Below are 24282 nucleotides of genomic sequence, written 5' to 3'. Positions count from 1 at the left end.
CAGCTTCATCAATTGTGACAAACGTACCACTATGTTGTGGGATATTGTTAGTGGGGGAGGATGTGTGGGTATAGGAGTGGGGGTATATGGAAACTCTGTGCTTTCTGTGCAGCTTTGCAGGGAACCTAAAACTAGTCTAAAACCAATTACTATTAATTGTTTAAAAAATCATTCCTCAGTCCCACCACCCGTATTTCAAGGGAGCATGTGTGGCCACTGCAAATGGGGAATATCCCTCTTCACAGAAAGTTCTCAGGATGGCACTGCTCCGAAGATGAGCTCTGCAGGATCTGAGCTGGTTGGACCCGTCTTCATACAACTCTTTCCATCATTTTCTGTCTAAGCCTGGCTCTGCTTCTTTCCTCAGTAACTTCTTATATCATTCAGAGACTAAAGGGGTAGACTATTGAGTCCCTTCCCTGCTGTGTGGAAGTGAGTCTTTCATTTCTGAGAGTGATAACCAACCCCCAATACACCACTAACCATCGGTCAAAAAGCCCACATTTAGGAGCACCTGGGTGGCTCAGTCAGTTGGGCATCTGACTCTTGATTTTGACTCATGTCATGATCTCAGGGTTGTGAGATCAGCCCCTCATCAGTCTCTGCACTGGGTGTGGGGCCTGCTTGAGATTCTCTCTCTCCTTCTCCCTCTACCCCCCCACCCCACTCACATGTGTTCTCTCTCTAAAAATAAATACATAAAATATGTATTTTTTTAAATCCACATTTGAAAGTCCGCCAACTTCACCCAAAGTGAGAACAAAACTGCTAGAATTTCACTTCATGGGCAGACTTTTCACACGGATCACCTAGCAATGTGCCACATATAATTTCTAACGTATCCAGCTTATTTGTAGTATCACTGGATTCTAGATTCTTGGTGTCCTAAATTTTATCACTTCCAACACAAATTTCTGTGTGCAAAAAGGCATCTTCAAATGAGAAGACTCTTATGTATGACTTTTAAAAAGCAAATTATTTGATCAAGGCAAAAAAACTGAGCTGAGAAATAATGACTATTTTCACTTGAGAAAATGAATTTCATTCCTCTCTCTTATACAGAACAAAAGGCCACAGAAGTGGGTCACAGAGTGAGGGAAAAGAAGCAATGGCTTCTTTATGGCACAAAAAAAGTCTGTGCACACAGACCTGGGTTCTCCAAAATAACCAGTATACCAGTGAAGCCTGCTGAACCTTTCTACATGAATGACATTGTGTAAAGGTTTCATGTTGGAAAAGGTTAGCATATGCTGTTAGTAATTTGCAGCCCGAAGAAATAAGGCATCATTTCTCCTTTTTCATAAGTTTTAACAACTTTTATTTATAAAACATTCTAGGGGCTAAGCAAAGAGCCTCATATTTTTGGCCAGACCCCCCACTGGCCTCCTCTGGCTTCTAGCACTCAGGTTTGTTAAGAGAAGACACCTCGGTGCCCAGGGGTGGGGCTCAGGGAACACCAGACCAACCCTACTGAGAAGCACAGGAACATTCTCAAAGAAAATTGGACAAATTACCACATATGTTGACATTTGCACTTTTACATGGAGATTAAAGTAGAAACAAGGTTTTACCAGCCATCTTTATCTGGGGTGGGAATGGTTAGAGTTCATCCCTCCTGTGAAATCTCTGGAAAGTGTTTCCTTGCCCACCAAACCTGCCCATCAGAAGGTCCTGCTCGTCTTCCTCACGAGCCTTCTTCACTTCCTCCTTGGCCTGTATGGCGTCCATCTCCCTTTCTGGGCCCTTGGAGAAAGAAACAGAGACATGAGACATTAGCCGCTGGGGTTATATTTCTAGGTGGACAGGGTGTCTGCCGGCTCCTGCCTTCTTGCAGGCCTCTGCACTGCCTGGTGGTGGCTTGGAAGAGCCCCCAAGGATGCCAGGCCCTTATCTCTGGAATTTATAAGTGTGACCTTCTCTGGGAAAGGGGTCTTTGCAAATATGATTAAGTTAAGCATGTTGAGATGCAAGGATTACCCTGGGCCCTAAATTCCATCACAGGTATCCTCATAGGAGACAGGGAGAGAGAGATTTGACATACGCACAGACACAAGAGGAGAAGACCATATGAAGGCAGAGGCAGGATTTAGAACCACATGGCCACAAACCAATGAACACCAGGAGCCACCAGAGGCTGCAAGAGGTGAAGGAAGGAGGCTCCCCTAGAGCCTTTGGAGGGAGTGTGGCCCTGCTGAGGCCTTGATTTCAGCCCAATGATATTGATTTTGGGCTTCTGGCCTCCAGAACAGTGAGATGATAAATCTGTGTTGTTTCAAACCATCCAGTTTGTGGTAATTTGTTACAACGGCCATAGGAAATAAATACAACCCCTCCCCCACTTCTTTCTATTCCCAGAGTACCTGGGCCCCAGGCCTTCTCAACCGGGTGGTGAACATGCAATGAAATGAGTCCTCTGAGACTAAGTGAGAAAATCCAGGTACATGAGATCAACAGAAGGACTAGGAGTGCAAACACATCAAGGAGGTTTCCGTAGTCATTATTGAAAAAGAGTTTTAGTAAGGCTTTGTGGCAGAAATCAGATTCAAAAAGAAATGGTTCACCATCAACATAATGAGGGATTAATATCCAACATATATAAAGAACTTACATAACTTAATAGCAAAAAAAAGTCTGATTTAAAAATGGGCAGGGGGGGGCGCCTGGGTGGCTCAGTGGGTTGAGCTGCTGCCTTCGGCTCAGGTCATGATCTCAGGGGCCTGGGATCGAGTCCCGCATCGGGCTCTCTGCTCGGCAGGGAGCCTGCTTCCCTCTCTCTCTCTCTGCCTGCCCCTCTGTCTACTGTGATCTCTCTCTGTCAAATAAATAAATAAAATCTTTAAAAAAAAATAAAAAAATAAAAATGGGCAGGGATTCCTGGGTGGCTCAGTCAGTTAAGCAGCCGCCTTCAGCTTGGGTCATGATCTCAGGGTCCTGGGATTGAGTCCCACATCAGGTTTCTTGCTCCGCAGGGAGCCTGCTTCTCCCTCTGCCTCTACCTGCCACTCTGCCTGCCTGTACTCTCTCTATCTCTCTGACAAATAAATAAATAAAATATTTTAAAAAATTAAAAATAAAAATGGGCAGAGGATCTGAAGAGACGTTTTCCAAAGAAGATATACAGAAGGCCAACAGCACAGGAAAAGATGCTCAACATCTCTCACCAGGGAAATGCAAATTAAAACCTCAATGAGCTATCACTTTACTACTGTTGGAATGACTAGTATCAAAAAACCACTACGTAAGAAGCACTGGCCAAGGATGTAGAGAAGAGGGATCCCTCGTACACTGTTGGTTGGAACGTAAATCAGTGCAATCACTACAGAAAACAGTATGACACATCCTCCAAAATTAAAAATAGCACACTAGATGAATACCATATAATCTGGTAATGCCACTTCCAGCTATTTATCTGAAGAACATGAAAACATTCTCTGAAAAAGGTATCTGTGGGGCGCCTGTGTGGCTCAGTTGGTTAAGCATCAGGTCCTGATCTCAGGGTCCTGGGATCAAGCCCCAAGAGGGGATCTCCGCTCCGTGGCAAGTCTGCTTCTCCCTTTACCCTCTGTGATCTCTCTCTCACTTTCACTCTCTCTCTATAAATATAAGTCTTAAAAAATAAAAAAAAATAAAGACATCTGCACCCCCATGTTTAGTACAGCATTATTTACAACAGCCAAGACATGAGAGCAACCTAATTGTCCATCAACAGATGAATAAAGAAAACGTGATATATATGTATATGTGTGTGTACACACACACACACACACACACACACACACACAGGAATATTACTCAGCCATTAAAAAAAGAATGAAATCTTGCCATCTGCAACAACTTGGATGGACCTTGAGAGCATTATGCTCAATGATATAAGTAAGACAAAGAAAAATACCATACGATCTCTCTTTATATGGAATGTTTTTATTTTCTTTTTTTTAAGATATTATTTATTTATTTATTTGACAGACAAAGATCACAAGTAGGCAGAGAGGCAGGCAGAGAGAGATAGAGGGAAGCAGGTACCCTGCTGAGCAGAGAGCCCGATGTGGGGCTCGATCCCAGGACCCTGAGACCATGACCTGAGCCAAAGGCAGAGGCTTAACCCACTAAGCCACCCAGGTGCCCCTGGAATGTTTGTTTTTTTTTTTAAATGAATTCAGAGAAACAGAGAACACATGGATGGTTGCCAGAGGCAGGGTAGAGGGATGGGTGAAATGCGTGAAGGGGTTCAAAAGGTACAAGCTTGCAGTTATAAAATAAGTGCGTCATGGAGATGTCACATGCAGCATAGAGAATACAGTCAACAATATTGTAATAACTTCATATGGTGACAGATGGTAGCTAGATTTATCATGGCAAGCATTTCCTCATGTATATACATATTGAATTGCTGTTGTACACCCGAAACCAATATAATACTGTATGCCAACTCTACTTCAATTAAAGCAATAAAACACAGGCATTGCGCAAAAGAGGATGTCTAAATGGCCACAAAAGCCATAAAGCAGTGCCAACCTTCATTTGCCGTCAGGGCTATAGAACTAAAACCGGAGATACCACTACACACCTAGAGTAACCCACAATCCCCAGTGCCGGTGAGGATGCGAGAAAGTGCAGCCCCTCTGGGAAGAGCCCGGCAGTTTCTTATGGGGCTACACTTCTAGTGTAGGACTCAGCTCTTCCTGGCTATTTATCTCAGAGAACTCAAAGCACACATCCACACTCAAAACCCGTAAGCAAATATTTATAAGAGCTTTGTTCATATGTCAAAAACTGGAAACAACCCAGTTGTCTGTCGCCTGAACTGATAAAAGGATTCAGCAGTTCGAAGCAACCAACTGCTCACTGATACCCCAGCGACACCATGGACCCCAGACACAACATGCTTGAGAAGCAGGCTCAAAAAGACCACGCCAGGGAAGCCTGGGCGGCTCAGTTTGTTGAGTGTTTGCTTTCAGCTTGGGTCATGATCCCAGGGTCTGGGGATCAAGTCCCACATCGGGCTTCTTGCTCAGCAGGGAGCCTGCTTCAGCCCTCTGCCTGCAGCTCCCCCTGCTGGTGCTCTCTCTTTCTTTCTCTCTGACAAATAAATAAAAATCTTAATTAAAAAAAAAAAAAAAAAACAAAACCGCACACTAGATGAATCCATTTATAGGACACTCTGGAAAAGGCAAGACGGTAGGGACAGATATCGGATCAGTGGGAGGCCCTGAGTGGGAGAAGGTTTGGCTACAAAGGGCCCAAGGAGACTTTGGGGGGTGGTGACACTCTTCTGCATTTGGATTTCTGTTGGTGGTTTCACAACTGTATTCGTTTGTCAAAACTCACGGGCCTCTACACCAAGAAAGGGTAAGTCTTATGGTATATAAATTATACTTCAGGAAATCTGACTTGTCAGCAACTGACAGTGATACCCAGCATAGCCAAAGCTATGGCATAAACCAAGACTCTCATCTACTGCATGAGGGAACAGAAAATAGGATGACACCTTGAAAACTGTTTGGCTGTGTGGCACCTGGTGATCCAGCCTGTCCCTCTCCTGGGCATGCACAGGAGTGATGGTGACAGCTTTATTCACGAGGCCACAAGCTGGAAACAATCCAAAGCCGCATCAACAGAGAACAGAGACCTATGTTCTGGAATATTCACCCACTAAAAACAAGCCGCTGCCGTATTTGATAATATGAGCCCTACAGCACTGCCTGAATGAGTAAATAGTGGATGGCTCCATTTATATGAATTTCAAAAGGAGGTTAATTGGACATATGGTGGTTGTTCCTTTGGGGGTTGGTGGCAGCTGGGAGGGGGCGGGAGGTTGTTCCTGGAACCCGGCTAATGTTCTGTATCTGCATCTTGATCTGGGTGGGTTTTCTACTGAAAATCCATCGAGCCCTTTCCTATATGTTCAACTCAACTACAGAAATAAGTGCATAATGAATGAGAAGTTCACTGTGTTTACCGTACCTTTGTTTCCCCCCAAGTAGCCTTGCCAAAATTCTCAGCATACTCCTCGTCATCTGTGATCAGGAAATTATCGAAGATGGTTCCTGATCTCACCTGTGGATGAAAATGAGGCCTTTCTTACTGATGTGAGGAATACGGCAGCTTTCCACCAAGAAACAGTTGCATTTGGCTCAGTGCTCTCAACAGTAGCAGGTGCTTAAACCCATTTCTAAAACATCCACTCCATCCAAGGCATTGGTTCTCAAACTTAGGTGCATACCGGGGTCACCAACAATATTTTAGAAACTCCTGATGCCTGGCCTCACTCACACAATGCTGATTTAACTGGTCCCTGGTGCTACCTGGGCATGAAGACTTGGAAGAGCACCCAAGTGACTCGAGCATTCCATGACGGTTGCCAACTGCTGCCTGAGAACCTTACTGTGCAAAGTAGGGCTTGGCCAGCAGCGGTAGCCCTGCCCAAGCAGAGGAGTCACAGGTTCCCAGGGAGGGAGATAGGAGGTGTCCAGAGGGCAGAAAGGATGTCTATTTTGTCCCCAGCTGTGTGTCTTGGGTCTGGGGCCAGGGGCCAGGCACATAGTAGGAGCTCAAGGAGTACCAGCTATGTGAACGAAGGAGTTTAGGCTGAAGCTCAGAGTTCTCAAACAACAGCAAATTAAAAACCACGTGACCTGCCAAAGTTCCAGGCCAATGGCACCGATGTTCTCAAATTCGGAGAGGTCGTATTCTGTTAAATAGCTGTTTTTCATCTTCTGGTGCAGCCAAACGTCTTTGTCTATACCCTCTGGTTTCAGGCCGTCCTGCAACAACAAACTCTAAGTGGTGCAGGAGGGTGGGAGGGGCATCCCAGGGAGTCGCAGGGAGAGGATGTCACACACCTGGTACGGAGGCTTTTGCAGCATTGGCCCCTGCCAGTCCCCCTCTAGCTCGCTGTTCCAGTCACTTGGCTTGCTGGCACTGGCATCCAAAAAATGCTTCTCCCAGTCCTAAAATGTAAGAAAAAAAAATCGACTCCCAGATTTGAGAAAAGAAGCTACCAAGAGGCAGGAGGAGGCCCATGGCCCTGGTCACAATTTCCCCATCAATTTGGTGGTCAAAGGGCCAAGTGCTCGGGGTTCCCAGTCCCACTGAGGGTTTTGGGGCCACACACAGCCGGGATTTTCTCCCTAAGTGTTGGTGTAATTGCAACACACTCCCCAAGCTGGTAAGAGGAACAAGAGAGAGCAAAACTCAAAATAGTGGCTAAAGTTAAATGAGGGGCAAGGGGAGCCTGTGTGGCTTCGTCGGTTAAGCAGCTGACAGTTGGTTTCAGCTCTGGTCATGATCTAAGGGTCCTGGGATCGAGCCCTACATTGGGCTCTGTACTCAGTGGGGAGACAACTTCTCTCTCTCCCTTTTCCTCTGTCCCTCCCCCAACTCGTGTGCGTGCTCTCTCTCTCTCTCTCTCTCTCCTCAAATAAATAAATCTTTAAAAAAAATGATAGGACAAAAGTGACGATGGGGGAGAAGGGGCACACAGTCACTGCTGGTTAGGTGGTCTGACCTTCTACATAGCAGTCATATGCAGAATGTTCCAGAGAGAGAGGCTGGACAACCAAGAAAGTTTCCAGAACTTACCTGAGGACTGCTGGGTAGCAGGAGGAAAGCAGTTATGGTGTATAGACCTTCTATATATACATATGAACAGTCACACTGTACACAGATATGCATGGATACGTACACGCACATATGCATGTGTACAATGCATATGAACACACATGCATACAATGCTTATGTAATACACACATCTCATATATGTACATACGTATGTACACATAACACACACATATACTCACATATGTACTCATATATACATATATACACATCTCTACATATATATGTGGCTTAGTAGATGTTGAACAAATATTTGTTGAATAAATGGATGAGGAAAAGGTGCTATGGATTTGTGTTTATCTAAATATTAACATTAATATTAACATATTAACACATTAATTATTATAAGTATTTATAAATTATCTTATGATTTTATAAATACTTATATATTATTACAAATGTTTGAGTAAATGTTAACATATAATATATAAAATATAGAAATATATAATATATAATATACATAAAATATATAAAGAAATATTGATATAAATATAAAATATTAATATAAATGCATAAAAGTTATCTACAATGATGCTTTCTCTTTTAGAACAATGGAAAAATAGTAACATTTTGCATTTAGACTGTGTCGTTTCCATATTACACACTACTTCTCAATGACTGACTTCTTAGTGACTGAGGATTTGGTCGCCTCTCCTACAGCATTTTGCCCCCAACCCAACCAGCAATGATGAGCCGCTCGCTCTTGTGCTGGGACCAGGAAATGGTTACAATTCAATCTGGGCAGTTGGCTCCCTACATTGTAGGTGACGAAATCATTACACCACCACGAACTCATTTGTTGAGGAACTCACACGGAACCAAACATATGGACCAAACACAGCCAGTCTGGAGGCCCCTTCTGGGAAGCTGATTAGACCCCACGAGGGAGCCGGCTCGCAGACGCTCGGCCCTGAGACACACACAGTGACTAGCCGGCTTGGCACCCAGGTGGCTGGGACTTTCATCCCAATACCGGTGTCTTCTGAGCAGCCAGATCGATTTTCTTTGCCATCCTGTGCCTTGTTACAGTAAGTCTTCTTTCCTGGTGAAAACTACTGCTCTGGTCTGTTTTGAAGGTAAGGAAGGGAGGGAGAAACTTTGTTCTTTTGCTTTCCTGATTACACTGTCTATGATGACGTATTTGATGGTCAGACAGCAGGGCCATGGGTCAGTTTTAGTTGCCAGAAATAAATTGTAAACACAGTCCAGGGGCGCCAGGGGTGCAGTCAGTTAAGGGACCGACTCTTGGTTTCGGCTCAGGTTGTGATCTCAGGATCGTGGGATCGAGCCCCAGTCAGGCTCTGTGCCCGGCAAAGAGTCTGCCTCAGATTCTCTCTCCCTCTCCCTCTGCCCCTCCCACTCATGCTCTCTTTCTCTCTCTTTCTGTCAAATAAATGAATAAATCTTTAAAACGCACACACATACACACACAGAGCCCAGAACTTTCAGTCATGGCAAAGACAACTGTCCTAAGATAAAATGACTCATGCGTTTGGTGCAGAGTTTGATATTGAAAACAAAATGTTTCAACAACAAATAAACATAAACTGAAAACAAAACAAACAGAAGGGAGCTCGTGGTGGGTTGAGTGGTAGTTCCCAGGGATGGTTTGTATGCATCCTAAACCTTGGAATCTGGGAATGCGAGCTTCTATTGAGACAAAGATCTCTGCAGATGTAATTCAGGTAAGGATCTCGAGGCAGGTCACTCTGGATTATCCAGGTGGGTCCCACATGCAAGGGCAAAGGTCTTTGAGAGAGAGAGAGGAGACACGAGAAGGCCACGGGGAGGTGGAGGCAGAGCCAGATGTCTATCAGCCCAGGAGCTTGGGAGGCAACAGAAGCTGGAAGAAACAAGGAAAGGGTTGTTCCCTGGATACTTTAGAGGGAGTGTGACCCTGACGACACCTGGATTTCTGCCTTCTGCCTTCAAGTACCGTGCGAGAATACATTTCTGTCACTTTAAGCCACCCACCTTGTGGTATCTTACGGCAGCCCTAGGAGACTAATGCATAGCGGTTATGTTAACGGGTTCTTGCTTGTCAGTCATAAGTGCGAGGCTCAAAAAATACTTTATGTTCAGGTTCAGAATAACCAAAAAAAATCATTTTTAGAAAGGTTGCTGATGTTTTATCCTTTTTTTAGAATAAAAAATTGGTTAAAAAAAACTTACTTGCTTTCATCTCAAATATCACGAAACTCTTCCACAGTAACTGTGTGGCCGGTTTCAGTGGCAAATGTTCTAGAGAGGATGCTTTTTTTTTTGAAAGATCAATTTTTAAGATTTATTTATTTATTTTAACAGAGAGAAAGAGTGTGTGTGAGCTGGGGGCAGGGGGAGGGGAGTAGAGGGAGAGAGAATCTGAAGCAGGCTCCATGCCCAGCGTGGAGCCCGATGCAGGGTTCAGTCTCACAATCTTGAGACCACCACCTGAACTGAAATCAAGAGTCAGACCCTTAACGGACTGAGCCACCCAGGAGCCCTCTGGGGAAGGACACTTTGATTGTGATAATGTTGACCTCACGATCACCAGCCATGTAGCAATCCCACCCAAGTACATACACACTTCACTGGCGCCCTCTCTAGAGCTGTTTGGGATAAATCCATACCTGGGATTTGTCGCCTTCAGCCTGGTCCCAATCCTTGGACTCTGTAGAGGACTTCTCCATCTTCTTAAGTGACATTAAGTTCCAGTCATACTCGATGTTGCCGGATTCAATCGACTGACCATCGATCTTCACTTCGTAAGTGAGGTCTGGTCTTAAAATCAGAGCATAGAGGTGTGTAAAGCCATCAACCTGAATGTTTTAAGGGGAGAAAGGATAACGATGAGACCCTTGACGTCGCGGGGCAGGTATACCTACATGGTTTAAGTCTTCAGAGCCTTGCTATAGAGAGAAAGGAGAGAGGTTCTAGGGACGGGGGTCAACTTGACTAAAAAATGGGTCCTGCGGAAGAAATCCCCATTTTGTACAAAACTTCCTCACTACCAAGCAGACCTGAGCGGCTTACTTCCTTTTGTGTAGACGATGGCTCCCCCCTAGATGCCCACAGGCGGTTATGACAGGGTGGTGGGTACACACCGAGGGACCACTGCTCTGTTTATGAAAAATTATGTGGGAAACAGCTTCCTCTTCTGTACTCCGAAAGACACCAAACGAAGCCCAGTTTATTTTTCAACACAGGAGAGAACTTTCTAATGTTCTGAGCTGTCTAATGGTTTAGGCTCTGCAAGGGCAGGCCTGGTGCCTCTGTTGGTCATAGTTAAGGCCTCAGGCCAGACCCAAGGGAAGCACTCAGCAAGCATCCAATAAGTGAGAGATGGAAGGTGGATGGTGGGTGCCGGGGAGGTTGGGGGTGTCTAGGACGTGCCTGCCTATGGGCAGCAAAGGGGACTCCTGCACCATGCTCCAGCAGCAGTCAGTTCTCAAAGTGAGGCCGGGCAGCATCAGTATCATTGGGGAAAGGCCTGGGAAACATCCGTTCCCAGATCAGCCTGACCTGCTGTATCCAGAGATGCTGACACTGCTCAGCTTTGGGAACTACTGCCCCAGAAGCTTAAAGGCTCTGTCAGGAGGTCCCTGCCTCTGCTAAGAGCCAAAGGTAAAAGCTCCTCTGGTACCCCTCTGCTCTGCCCTGAGGGACAGGGTGCTGGGTCCACACCATGGCTGATGGCTCTGTCTGCTCGGTGTCCCTCCCAACCTCTGTAGTTTGCTGGGACAGCTGAGTACACGCTTCTCCCAATGCTCTCTGCCCATCTTAGTCTCCACTCACCTTTCCTAATTTCGACTTTGAGCTCATTGGCCAGGCTGTTGGTACCTTCCAGGATCTAACCACAAGTGCTGAGCCCCCTGAGGGATAACATCCACTCCCACGCATACGCAATGGATCCAAAGCAGGCTCTTTAATCCCGACCATTGGCCTGAGCTTTAGACCACAGTTTCCAACAACTTACTGGACACCTCTACTTGGATGTCTGCTGGGATTTCACAACCGATAGTTCCAATCAAAACTCCCGAGTGTGCCCTGGCCTCCTTCCTGGTCTTTGCTTTTCACGCTGATTAAGGGCAGTGCTGCTGAGAGTCATGGTCCACATCCCCAGGACTCACATTCCCAATATCGTGAAGTCCTCTAGGTCCTGCCCCTGAATTATCTGCCCAAACAGTCCCCTGTTCTGCATCCCGCTGAAGCCTTAGCCTTTGGCCTTCTCCCTGCCTACTGATCACCCTGTCCCCCACCCCTCCTCCCCAGGGAGAGTCTCCAAGGTATTTTTCTAACATGCAGATCTGACCCCCTCCTCGAAGACCCCTGAGGGCTGACCGCTGCCTGCAGGGGAGGTCCCCGGCCGTTCCTTCACAGCGTGACAGCACGCCGACTATCTGCTGTGAGTCAGTGCTCCTTCAACAGAAGCATTTTATTCTTCTAACAGGTAGCCGAAATAGCACCTGTCTGAGAGCATCATCAGCCTGCAGGTGTCACTCAGGGGGCCTCCTAGGGTGGCTGACCTGAGCAAATCCTGCTCTGACCTCCCCAGCATGGTCCAGGCCAGGCTTCACAACCTATGTTGGTGTCACCCCTGCTCTCTCTCACATACCTGATGCACAAGTGAACAATTTATTGGGAAACAGGTGTAAAACCTGTGCACTAAGATGGGTTTCAAGCTCTCTCTCATGCCCTCCAGGAGGATGTCGGGCCTCTCCACGCAGAGGGGACCCGATGATCCTTTGTAGCCACCAAGTTAGTGGGTGGGAACCATGTTGCTGATGGAGAGTCACTGGGGCTCTGTGGGGAGACCAAAAACCCCCCAGCTTGGGTCAGGACTGAAGAAGGGGTGGTTATGGACACTTTCCCTCTGTGCCATCAACGTGCTCTCGAAACACACTCTGGCCTCCTGCCCAAATTCGCCCAGATTTGTGGAGGCTTCCCATGTTGGAGCTCTGGGCACTGGGGGGAACCAACGGGACAGGTCCCTGCTTCCTGGCCGCTACATTCAAATGGAGGGGCTGCTTCAGGGAGTGTACCCCCGCTCCATGGGCCCAGCGCCAGGGACTTGACACAAGTTGTGTCTTTGGAGAAGTCCTAGGCTGGGCCGTGGAGTCATAAAGTTGGCCCCGAGGCAGAAAGTGTTATTTTCACAGGATCCATGGATAGAAAGTAAGAAAGTATGCTTTCATTTCAGAAACATTCCTGTTTGTAAATGCTTTGGTATTTTGAAGATTAATTTCTCTAAGACATTTTTCCCCCATGCTGAATATTTATTTCATTCCTTAGTGAGGGTGGACACAACAGAAATGTGACTCTACTGCTGTAACCCTTACAAGGCAAATTATAGTGCAGCTCGCAGTAAAAAGTGTGTCTGCCCTCCTGATGGGTACAAACTTCAGAAAACAAGCCAACAGGGTATGTAAGTGTCTCTAATGAGCCTGGTAAACTGGAAACCAAGGGGCGGGGGTGTGTTGTTGCTAAGATCCATTCCTGGCTCAATTCAGTATCTTAAGACCAAAACTATTTTCTCTAAATTTAGGTTATCAGGAAGAGCTAACACAATTACAGATTTGAATACGAAAGCATTTACCTTACACCTGATTGATTTCTTGTTTGAGTGATACTGATTCTTGAAATGTAAAATAACATGAACTTTCTTGATATCAAATCCACAAATATCAGGTCCTACAAAAAAAAAAAAAAAACAAAAACAAGCTGCACTCAATTTCCTTCGCTAATGCGTCACCACAGGAAACCCCCAACCATTCCCCCTGAAGTAAGGTGCGAGGACCAGAAGCTTGCGTGTGCAGGAATCATCAGACTTTGGCATGGATACTGAAATGGACAGCGACACCTTTGGACTCAAGTGAAAGGCAGCATGTGAGTAAGAAAAGGACTTAGTCAAGGAAGCATTCCTGACGTGCTGTGCGAGGCTTGGGCTCACTCTGAAGCTCTGAGAGGTGCCCTGTGCCCAGGTGAGGGCTTCAGGGATGGAGCTGGCTGGGATTCCTGCTCTCATTCACTGTAGGAAAACATATTTGCAATCCTCATGCTTGTGTCCTGTTCTCTAAAATGGGATGTGAATCAACCACGGCTATTTTTGCCAATTAGATGGGCTAATGGGTGTAAAGCATTTAATATAGCGAAGCTCAGTATTTGTTCCTATTATGTCCCAAGACAACACACACAAATTCAGATTAAGGTTTTCTTAATATACTAAACAAGGTTTGCAGGAGGGATCTGGAAAATTTGTCAAACCTTCCAGGGATGTTTGGAATTACCTCGCTGCTGCTTTATTGACCTTAAGCCTTAGGAATGTACTAGAGCATCTGTCTGTCTCAAATCAAATTCCACCACATCCACTAACCCGGGACTGCTCCCGCCCCCAGGGATTCTGTGAGGCTGTGTAAACACAAGCAGATGACTGCAATTTTTCTTCTAGAACTTGCAGTGATGAACCTTCAAAATAAGAGAGATCCAGGCTGCACATAATTACTTGAAGGGTATTATCAATTTGCCAGAGTGGCTGTGACATTGAACTTGGAAGCAGCATCCATGTCTATCACCCTGAATTCTCAGAGGATGCTTGTTTGTGTAATTTCCTTTTCTTCTTATCACTGGAAAACATCCCAGTTCAATTTTTAAAACAAAAGCTATGGTATGCGAACTATTTGTATGAAAAGCTATTACCTGGGGATTAAAACATGAAATTCTTCCTTCAAAAGTGGTCAGAATTCTCCTATTTCTAAGCACCTACATGTTTTAAATATTAAATTAAGCTTCGGAACATGCCCGGACATGACCGGAAAATCTGGGCATTTTCCATTAACAGCGATCATAAAATATTTATGCGCATCATGTATTTTTATGAGGAAGTGGGGTACACAGAAGGGCTCTAAACAGGCTGACCTGCCTTTGGGCAAGGAAGTTTAATCTTTGTGAGCTTCAGATTTTGTTTTGGTTTTTCTTTTGAGATATTATTTATTTGCTTGAGAGATTAAGCGCGGGCGGGGGGTGGGGGGAGTGGAGGGGTGTGGGGGGGCAATGAGCATGGGGAGATTCAGAGGGAGAGGGAGAGGGAGAAGCAGACTCCCCACTGAGCAGGGAGCCCAGATCCCAGGACCCTGAGATCATGACCTGGGCGGATGGTAGATGCTTAAATGACTAAGCCACCTAGGAGCCCGCCTCCGTTTTGTTATTTGCAAAATGGACGCCCTGTTACTGGTTTCCTAGGGTTTAGACATAATCTAAGATTGCATTTGTAAGGCCCCTGGCAATGGCCCAACTTCTCTTTTTCCCTTCAACATCACAAGCCTTAGCAAGCTGCTCTCATACCCAATGCTAGAGCTGAGGCATCATGGGGAAGTGTTCTAACAGTGACACAATGGGTTTAACTAAAATGCAACTGAGAGCGCCTGGGTGGCTCAGTTGGTTAAGCAACTGCCTTCAGCTCAGGTTACGATCCCGGAATCCTGGGATTGAGTCCCGAATGGGGCTCCCATCCCCACGGGGAGTCTACTCCCTCTGACCTTCTCACCTCTCATGCTCTCTCTCACTGTCTCTCTCTCTCTCTCTCTCTCTCTCTCAAATAGATAAAATATTTTTAAAAAATGCAACTGAATTAAAAGCAAAAATAATACAGATAATTTACTTGGCTTTTCTTTTTTCCTCCAAAGTAAGCTGCTTCACAATTCAGATGTAGAAGACAGGTTATATATAATTAAAAGATGGGGATTCTAGCTAGTGTTTGTGGTGATTTTGTTTACCAAGCCTAACTAAATGAAATACTTGTGAAAGCATCTCTGATTCCACAGGTAATATTTTTTTTTTTTTTGCCAGATATCTCTGCCATCCCATTTTGAGAGAATAATAATAACCCAAACCAAGCCACTTTGATTTCCTTTTTAATCAAAATAAAGACTTTCTCCATTCCATATTTTAAATTCAAGAGTAAATGGGAGGCATGGCAGAGTAGAAAGAAGTGGGGAGAGGTCGGGGACTGTGCAATTGGTGGAAACTGGGTCTATGTAATTCTGTGGCCTTGGAAAAGTCACCTTACCCTCTGAGACAAGGCAGGATTACATCCAAATCCAATAAATAATCTAATAATATCTATTCTCTACTTCTTTTTTGTTTTAAAAGATTATATTTATTTATTTGACACAGAGAGAGAGTGTGTGTGCACAAGCAGGCAGAGCAGCAGAGGGAGAGGGAGAAGCAGGCTTCCTGTTCAGCAGGGGATGTGGAATCCCAGGCCCCTGGGATCATGACCTGAGCCCAAGACAGACGCTTAACGGACTGAGCCACCCAGGCACCTCTATTCTCTCTACTTCTGTGTAACACTATGACCAGCAGTGCACACAAACCTGAGGACAGCATAACAGGTGTCTGAAGCCTGATGTTGAGCACGAAAAATTCACAGATAAGCATGGAAAAATGATGACAGAGAAAACTTCTACAAGACATCCACATCATGAGAAGAGAGTTTTAAAAAACGATTCTCCACATTTGAATTATTGATGGATATTCTAAAACCGTATTTCCATTCCTAACTTTTTCTTCACTTTTTAAAACTGTAGTAAAATATACATAAAATTTACCACCTTAACCATTTTTAAGTGTACCTTCAATGGTATTAAATACCTTCACATCATTGTGAAGTCATCACCACCATCCATCCCCCCGACTCTTTTCACCTTATAAAACTGAAACTCTATAACCATGAATAACCCTCATTCTCACTTGCCCCCAGCCCCTGGCAGCCACCATTCTATGTTCTATCTCTATAATTTTGACTACTCTAAGGACCTAAAATAAGTGGAATTGTATAGTACTTGTCTTTTTGTGTCTCGCTTATTTCACATAGAATAATGTCCTCGAGGTTCATCCATATTGTAGTAGGTATCAGCACTGTCCTCCTTTATGAAGCGAAATAATGTTTCATTGTATGAACACTACATTTGTTTATCCACTCATCTGCTGATGGACACTCGAGCCCTCTAGTTTCAGTCTTCTTATTTTTTTTTAAGATTTATTTATTCATTTGAGAGAGCGAGCGAGAGAGCGCGTGCGCACATGTGAAAATGGGGGAAGGGGCAGAGGGAAAGAGAGAATCCTGAAGCAGACTCCGCACTGAACGAGGAGCCCAAAACAGGGCTCCATCCCAGGACCCTGCGATCATGACCTGAGCTGAAATCAAAAGTCAGTTACTCCATCAACTGAGCCACCCAGGCACCCCCTTGGTCTTCTTTTTTGAGATTGTTTTGGCTATTCAGGGTCTCTTGAGATTCCATATGAATTTTAGAATGGGTATTTCCATTTCTGCAAAAAAAAAGTCATTGAAATTTTAATAGGAATTAGACTGAATCTATATATTGCTTTAGAATCTGTAGATTACTTTGCCTAGTGTAGACATTTTAACACTATTGAGTCTTCCAATTCTATGAACATGGGATATGTTTTCATTTATTTCTATCTTCTTTAATTTCCTTCAGCAATACTTTGTAGTTATCACTGTACAAGTTTTCCACCCCCTTGCTTAATTCCTAAGTATTTTGCTATCTTGGATGCTATTACAAATGGAATTGTGTTTGTAATTTCACTTTCAGATTGTTCATTGTTCATATATAGGATGCAACTGTTTTTTTGTGTGTTGACTTTGTATCCTGCTACTTTGCTGAATTCATTCATTAGTTCCAATAGACAGTGTGTGTGTGTGTGTGTGTGTGTGTGTGTGTGTGTGTAATCTCTATGGTCTTCTATGTATAAGATCATATCATCTGCAAATAGAGATCATTTTATTTCTTCCTTTCCAATTTGGATGACTTGTATTTATTTTTCCTGCCTAATTGCTCTGGCTAGGACTTCTAGTACAATGTTGAATAGAAGTGGTAAGAGTGGGCATCCTTGCCTTGTTTCAGATCTTACAGGAAAAGCTTTCTCTTTCAGCAGAGTATGTTTACTGTGGGTTTTTTGTAGATGGCTTTTATTATATTGAAGTAGTTTCTTGCTATTCCTAGTTTGTCGACTTTTTATCTTCAAATGATAAAATTTTTGATGATCATGTGTTTTTCTTTCATTCTGTTGATGTATCATATAATATTGACTGATTTTCATCAGTCAATATGCTGCTGAATTCTTTTGGGGTATTTTGTCGAGAATGTTTGCATCCGTGTCCATAAACATACTGTTCTGTAGTTTTCTTTTCTTGTCATGCCTGGCTTTGGTGTCAGGATAATGCTGACTTCATAGAATGAGTTGGGGAATACACGTTCCCGCCTCTTCAATTTCTTTTCGTGAAGTTTGAAAAGGATTGGTATTAGTTCTCCTTTAAATGTTTGGTAGAATTCATGAGAGATTCATCAGATTCAGGACTTTTCTTTGGAGAGTTTGGCTTACTGTTCTCTTTACTATTTATAGGTCTCTTTGGATTTTCTATTTCCTCATGATGGAATCTTGGCAGGGTTTGTGTTTCTAGGAATTTGTCCATTTCATCAAGGTAATCCAATTTTGCAGTATACAACTGTTCTTAGCACTATCTTTTTTTTTTTAAGATTTTATTTATTTATTTGACAGAGACAGAGATCACAAGCAGGCAGAGAGGCAGGCAGAGAGAGCGCAGAGCAGACTCCCTGCTGAGCAGAGAGTCCAATGCAGGACTCGATCCCGGGACCCCGAGATCATGACCTGAGCCGAAGGCAGCGGCTTAACCCACTGAGCCACCCAGGCGCCCTGTTCTTAGCACTATCTTATAATTCTTTTTATTTCTGTAGAATTGGTAGTAACATCCCATTTCTGGTTTTAGTAATTTGAGTCTGTTTTCCATTTAGCTAAATCCATTTACCTAAACGTTTTGTCAATTTTGTTGATCTTTTTGGAGAACTTTTGATTTCACTGATTTTCTCTGTTCTTCTATTCATGATTTCATTTATCTCTGCTCTAACCTTTACCATCCCTGTCCACTTCTCCATTCAATTCTACCAGTTTTTGTTTCACATATTTTGATGCTCATTAGGAGTATAGATGTTTGTAATTGTTACATCCTCTTGCTATATTGACCTTGTTACTAATACGCAATATCCTTTGTTGCTTATAACCTTTCTGATTTATTTAAAGTCCATTTATATTAGTATATAAATATATATTCATATAGCCACCCTGCTCTCTTTTGGGTGTTATTTGCCTGGAATATCTTTTCCTTCTGTTCACTTTCAACCTGTTTCTTTGGATCTCAAATGAGTGTTTTGTAGAATGCATATGGTTGGCTCATGGGTTTGGTTTTTTTTAAGATTTTTTTATGTATTTATTTGACAGAGAGAGAAATCACAAGTAGGCAGAAGTAGGCAGAGAGGCAGGCAGAGAGCTCCCTGCTGAGCAGAGAGACTGATAGGGGGGCTCAATCCCAGAACCCTGGGATCATGACCTGAGCTGAAGGCAGAGACTTAACCCACTGAGCCACCCAGGTGCCGCAGAGGAAGAAGCAGGCTCCCCACTGAGCAAGGAGCCTGCTGTGGGACTCAATCCCAGGATCTTGGGGTCATGATCTGAACCAAAGGCAGATGCTTAACCAGCTGAGCCACCCAGGTGCCCCTCTGGCTCTTGTGTTTTCATCCATTCTGCCAATCTCTGTCTTTTGACTGGAGATTTTCATCCATTTACATTTAACTACTGATAAGAAGGGACTCAATTCTGTCACTCTATTTGTTTTCTATATGCCCTACTGCTTTTTTGTTCCTCATTTCCTGCAATGCTGTCTTCTTTTTAGTTGAGTTTTCGTAGGGAAATGTTTAAATTCCTTTTTAATTTCCTTTTGTGTTTATCTTATAGCTATTTCTTTGTGGTTATCATAGGGATTACATTTAACACCCTAAAGTTATAATGCTCTAATTGAATTTATACCAGTTTAACTTCAATAACACACAAAACTGCTGTTCACCTCTTTGCAACTCTGTGATCAGCAGCAGCAATCCTCAATGAGAGCTCAGTTTCCTGATATTTGGAGGACAGGGTCCTTTTTGCCCACCATTTCTGTGGCAAGCTGTGTGTAGGCTGCTCCTGCACATACACATACAAGGCATAGCTGTCTGCCTTGTGGCTTGAAATGGAAGATGGGTATATCCACTCTGCTAAGAGCTGAAATTGACCAAAATTAAACTCCCCATTCTTCCCCTGGAAGGAGCAATCCTTCCATAGACTTCAGAGTTTCAAAACAGTTACATCAGATCCCGTTGTTATGATTGTTATCTAGGTAGGGAGATGGATTCCTGAAGCTTCCTACTCTATTTTCCCAGAATCCTCTTCATTCTGTAAGTTTTTTGAATCCATACCCTTCACCTATGTCTTGTTCCTGTGGCCCAAAGTGGTCCCATCCTGATTCTAGCACAACTTTTAATCAATTACTTCTGCTATTAGGAGATATTTAAAGTGTTCCAGGGGCCAGCAGGGGCTAGAGAGGAAACATTTTGGCCTTCCTATCATTTTCATGTGTCAAAAACATTATCCTTCAGTTTTTTTTAATCATTAAAAATGTTAAAACCCTATTCTCAGCTCATGGGGCATAACAAACACAGACCATGGGCTGATGTGGCCCTTGACCAAGGTCTTCTGACTCCTGATATATTCCAAGTACCAGGGGCTACATTAATATTAAATAACCAACTTTCTCAAAAGTATAATAGTGGGTGCCTGGCAGGCTCAGTCGATTAAGTGGCCAACTCTTGATTTCAGCTCAGGTCATGGTCTCAGGGTCCTGGGATTGAGTCCATGTCTGGCTCCATGCTCAGCAGGGAGTCTGTTTCAGGATTCTCTCTCTCTCTGCCCCTCTCCCCCACTCACACTCTCTCTCTCTCAAATAAATAAATAATTTTTTAAAAAGAAGTTACAATAGAGGGATACCTGGGGGGCTCGGTCAGTTAACCATCTGCCTTCAGCTCGGGTCATGATCTCAGGGTCCTGGGATCGAGTCCCACATTGGGCTGCCTGCTCGGCAGGGAGTCCGCTTCTCCCTCTGCTTCCTCCCTCCTCCCTGCTTCCCTCCCTTCTCCCTCTGCTGCTCCCCCTGCTTGTGTTCCTTCTCTCCCTGTCTCTTTCTCTCTCTGTCAAATAAATAAATAAATAAATAAATAAATAAATAAAATAAATAAATAAAACAGTACAATAAAATGGTATAGTTGCCTTTTCATATTAATTAGGTTAAACAGTACTAAAAACCTTTGGTCAGATATACTCAATACTACTATTTTGGCAAAGTCTGAGTCAGGATTTTATGAAGTGGAAGGATTCAAAGTCCCCAGAAATGGTTGTTTTATACTATCTAAACTCACCAAACATAATATAGTACTGGGATTTTCCGTTCAGGTTCTTCTGATCCACGTCTGCAGGGAAGATCTTAACGTAGCCCCCTCCGCAGTCCATCTTCTGCTCATGTTTTACTGTGTACTGAATGACCAGAGTCTTTCCTTTGTTGCTAAACGGTTTGAATCGTGCGGAGATGGCATAGAATCGGCCATTTTGAGTGGTTTGCAGACCTTTAAACAAACAAACAAATATTCATGAAGGATTGGGAATGACACTGTGCTCAGTGCTGCAGGGAATTAAATGGTCGTCCTTTCCCCACCCTCAATAATAACAACTTATGTCACTCTGAAGGCTGAAACATATTTTCACAGTAACACATGACAGGTATACCAGTAACACACTCTCTGCTGCCACAGAACTTTCCACGCTCTGTTGCTTTTGTGCTCAATACACCACTGTCATGCCCTAAGTTAAAGAGACACTTCAGCTTTAAATGACAAATATGCAACTTAATTATGGATGAAAAGTTAATTTTGCTTCATCTTCCAAAGAAAGGGTGGGAATATACAATAAGGCTTGTGTAGCAACTTAATTTAAAAAAAAAACAAACAGAGCATCCCACATCTTTTCTTAAATTCTATCTTAAAATAGTTGCTTAAGGGGTGCCTGGGTGGCTCAGTCGTTAAGCGGCTGCCTTCAGCTCAGGTCATAATCCCAGGGTCCTGGGTTCGAGCCCAGCATCAGACTCTCTGCTCAGCGGGAAGCCTGCTTCTTCCTCTCCCACTCCCTCTGCTTGTGTTCTCTCTCTCACTGTCTCTCTCTCTTTCTCTGTGTCAAATAAAATATATATATATAGTTGCTTAAGACACACCACAGTAGACAGAGGACAGAGCACTGTCCTGGAAAAAGTGCTTCACTGCATGGGATGTGCTGGCCCACAGCTGTCCTCTTTTTACAAAAATACCACCTTTTTGTCACATGAATCATCTCATATTTTATAAGTTTAGGTGCTCGCTTCAAGACTAATCCCCCCTCCCTTTTCAGTACCATTAGGCTCTATGCCAAATCCTTATCATATACTGGAGTAGAAGGCAAACTTGACAAGAGGCAGTCTTCCTATAACCTAGTCTTCCCTGCTCCACATTCCTGCCCCCATAACCTGGCAACATTGAGATCCATCATAAACGCCCTTGGCATTTTCATATTCTATCAATATGTCCAAGCCTGAACTCATGGCTAACTGCATTCTACCACACTCATCTCTCTCTCTCTCCCGTTCTCTGCCCCCCCCTTCCCTTTCTCAAAGAATTCATAGGCTCACTCCCGTCCTCTACCCTCTTACCAACCAAGCAATTCCTAAGGCTAATAATCACCACCTCCCTCTCTCTCACCACCCTCCTCAGCCACCCCCATCATGCCTCACCACTTCTCATCTCTGTCCAACTAAATTCTATTTATCTTCCCATCCACCACTTCTGTGTGAAGGTCCTGGGAGACCACAATGAAAGGAGGCAAATTATCCAGTAACCCCAGTGCCTTGACCATGTGTGCTCTCAGTAGATGTGTGCCAGAGTGAATGACACACAGAGCCTTGGGATCCCAGACTGGACAAGGAAAAAAAAAAAAAAAAACTCCATGGAGGAAAACCCAAATGACTCTAAGTGGACACCCTTATCCTTGGATAAGCCTGATGGAACCACCTGCTAACTTCACTCTACTTTTGACCTTTGGGCTGGATTTTTTTTTTAAGATTTTATTTGTTTATTTATTTGTCAGAGAGAGAGAGAGCGCGCACACACAAGCCCGCAGAGTGGCAGGCAGAGGCAGAGAGAGACTTGATCCCAGAGACCCTGGGATCATGACCTGAGCCGAAGGCAGCGGCTTAACCGACTGAGCCACCCAGGTGTCCCTGGGCTGAATTTTGATCAACTCATTGGACCAACATGTAATATAGAAAACAAGGCATATATAGTAGCAAACTGGAAGCTGCCGACAGGACAACCCGGCAGTAACAGACTCAAGATGGAGGTTGAGCGGAAAGTTGGTGAAGAGGAAAACTTGTCATCTAAATCAGGGGTCCGCAGACCTTTTCTGCAAAGCTGGAGAACAAATATTTTAGACTTTCTGGGCCATATGGTCTCTGTCCCAACTTACTGCCTTTGCAGCACACAAAAATGCCATAGCTCTATGGAAATGAATGGGCACGACTGTGTTCCATTAATAATTTACTTATGGACCCTGAAATGTCATATATTTCACTGAATTTTATATAATTTTTATATGACACAAATACTACTCCCTTTTTGATATTCCCCCAACAATTAAAAAAATGTAAAAAATCATTCTTATCTCACCAGCTATGCAAAAAACAGGTGGTAAACAAGTTGTGGTGTGTCCACCTTTTATCAACAGGAATGAGAAGACAGAAGTCATCCTTGCCACCAGAAAGGTACTGACTTGGGGGGGGGGTAGGTGGAGGGTGCAAGGGGGACCTCTGAAAATATTCCCCATCTTGACCAGGGTGTATAGATATAAACATTCATCTTTCTGTACCCTTAAGATCTATGCACCTGACAACATGTACCTTTTAACCTCAATTTTTTTTTCTTCTTAAAGCAGAAACAAAAACGAGAAATATCCCTTAACCTTTTTCCCTTTGCAGGTCAGAGACCTGGGGTCTCCAAGCTCATGAGACCAGCTGGGATACAATGGGGCGATCTTGGGCAAGTAAAGAAAGAGAAAAAATAATGCCAGACCTTACCCAAGCCTTAGTTTTCCCGCCAGTAAACGGGCTGTAAGAGGTGTTAGGGGTGTGCCACACCTACCCTGCAAGGCTGATATGGTGGTGGTGGTCGGGGTGGGGGGGTGACCCTTAGCTCGACGTTCTCACCATTCCTACACTAACCTTTGTCTTTCTCTTTATGACCATAAAATTTCCCCGACGAGAGTCTAAAATACCCAAATTGAGAGTCATTGGTGGACTGCACCCATCGGTTCCTCCAGCGCTCTGTGGGGGGAAACAACAGCGGTTAGGGCTGAAAGAGTTCACTTAAGTCATGAAAGGTGTATTGGGCGGGGGGAAGGAGACGGAGGCTTGAGGCTTCGAAGCTTCGAGGCTCCACCACCACCAATCCCGCGGTGATGGACAGGGGCCACTGGTGACTCGGGCTATTGGCTGGGCAGCTTACGGCCCCACTCCACCACCACGGGCGTCGCCTCTTCACCTCCGTCTAGAAATTCCTCTTGGAAGTAGACAGTGGCCAGCGCCACCCTCAGCATGCAGACCGCCCAAAGCGGAACGTGAGCCACAGCCATGAAAGGTGCGCCGCACTTCTCATAAGCGTCCCTTTGCTCCCAGCTGTCTCCGCGGCGTGCCGGGCCGCC

The 24282-nt window shown here is 44.3% G+C and overlaps 1 protein-coding gene across 1 annotated transcript; it reads right to left on the bottom strand.

The window, feature by feature from the left end:
- Positions 1-1298: 1298 nt before the first annotated feature.
- CALR3 (calreticulin 3) lies at positions 1299-24258 on the bottom strand. The gene is made up of 9 exons (XM_080825709.1): positions 24123-24258; positions 23804-23905; positions 20925-21128; positions 13193-13287; positions 10227-10415; positions 6843-6950; positions 6636-6764; positions 5965-6057; positions 1299-1743 (listed from the first exon to the last, which is right to left on the bottom strand). Exons 1-9 carry the CDS (start codon positions 24211-24213, stop codon positions 1600-1602), a joined length of 1155 nt encoding a protein of 384 aa, XP_080681835.1. The 5' UTR covers positions 24214-24258; the 3' UTR covers positions 1299-1599.
- Between the last annotated feature and the right edge of the window lie 24 nt (positions 24259-24282).

This window comes from Martes martes, assembly GCF_963455335.1.
Source record: "Martes martes genome assembly, chromosome: 1".
In the NCBI taxonomy this organism is placed as follows: Eukaryota; Metazoa; Chordata; class Mammalia; order Carnivora; family Mustelidae; genus Martes; species Martes martes.
Note: the sequence above shows the minus strand (reverse complement) of the source record. Positions and strands in the feature narration are given on the sequence as shown.

Excerpts from the sequence above, each read along its gene's own strand:
- CALR3 (XM_080825709.1), bottom strand. The coding sequence starts at position 24,213 with ATGGCTGTGGCTCACGTTCCGCTTTGGGCGGTCTGCATGCTGAGGGTG. Across the intron at positions 23,906-24,122 it reads AGAGGAATTTCTAGACGGAG|AGCGCTGGAGGAACCGATGG; the intron begins GTGAAGAGGCGA and ends TTCCCCCCACAG. Across the intron at positions 13,288-20,924 it reads CCAGTACTATATTATGTTTG|GACCTGATATTTGTGGATTT; the intron begins GTGAGTTTAGAT and ends TTTTTTTTGTAG.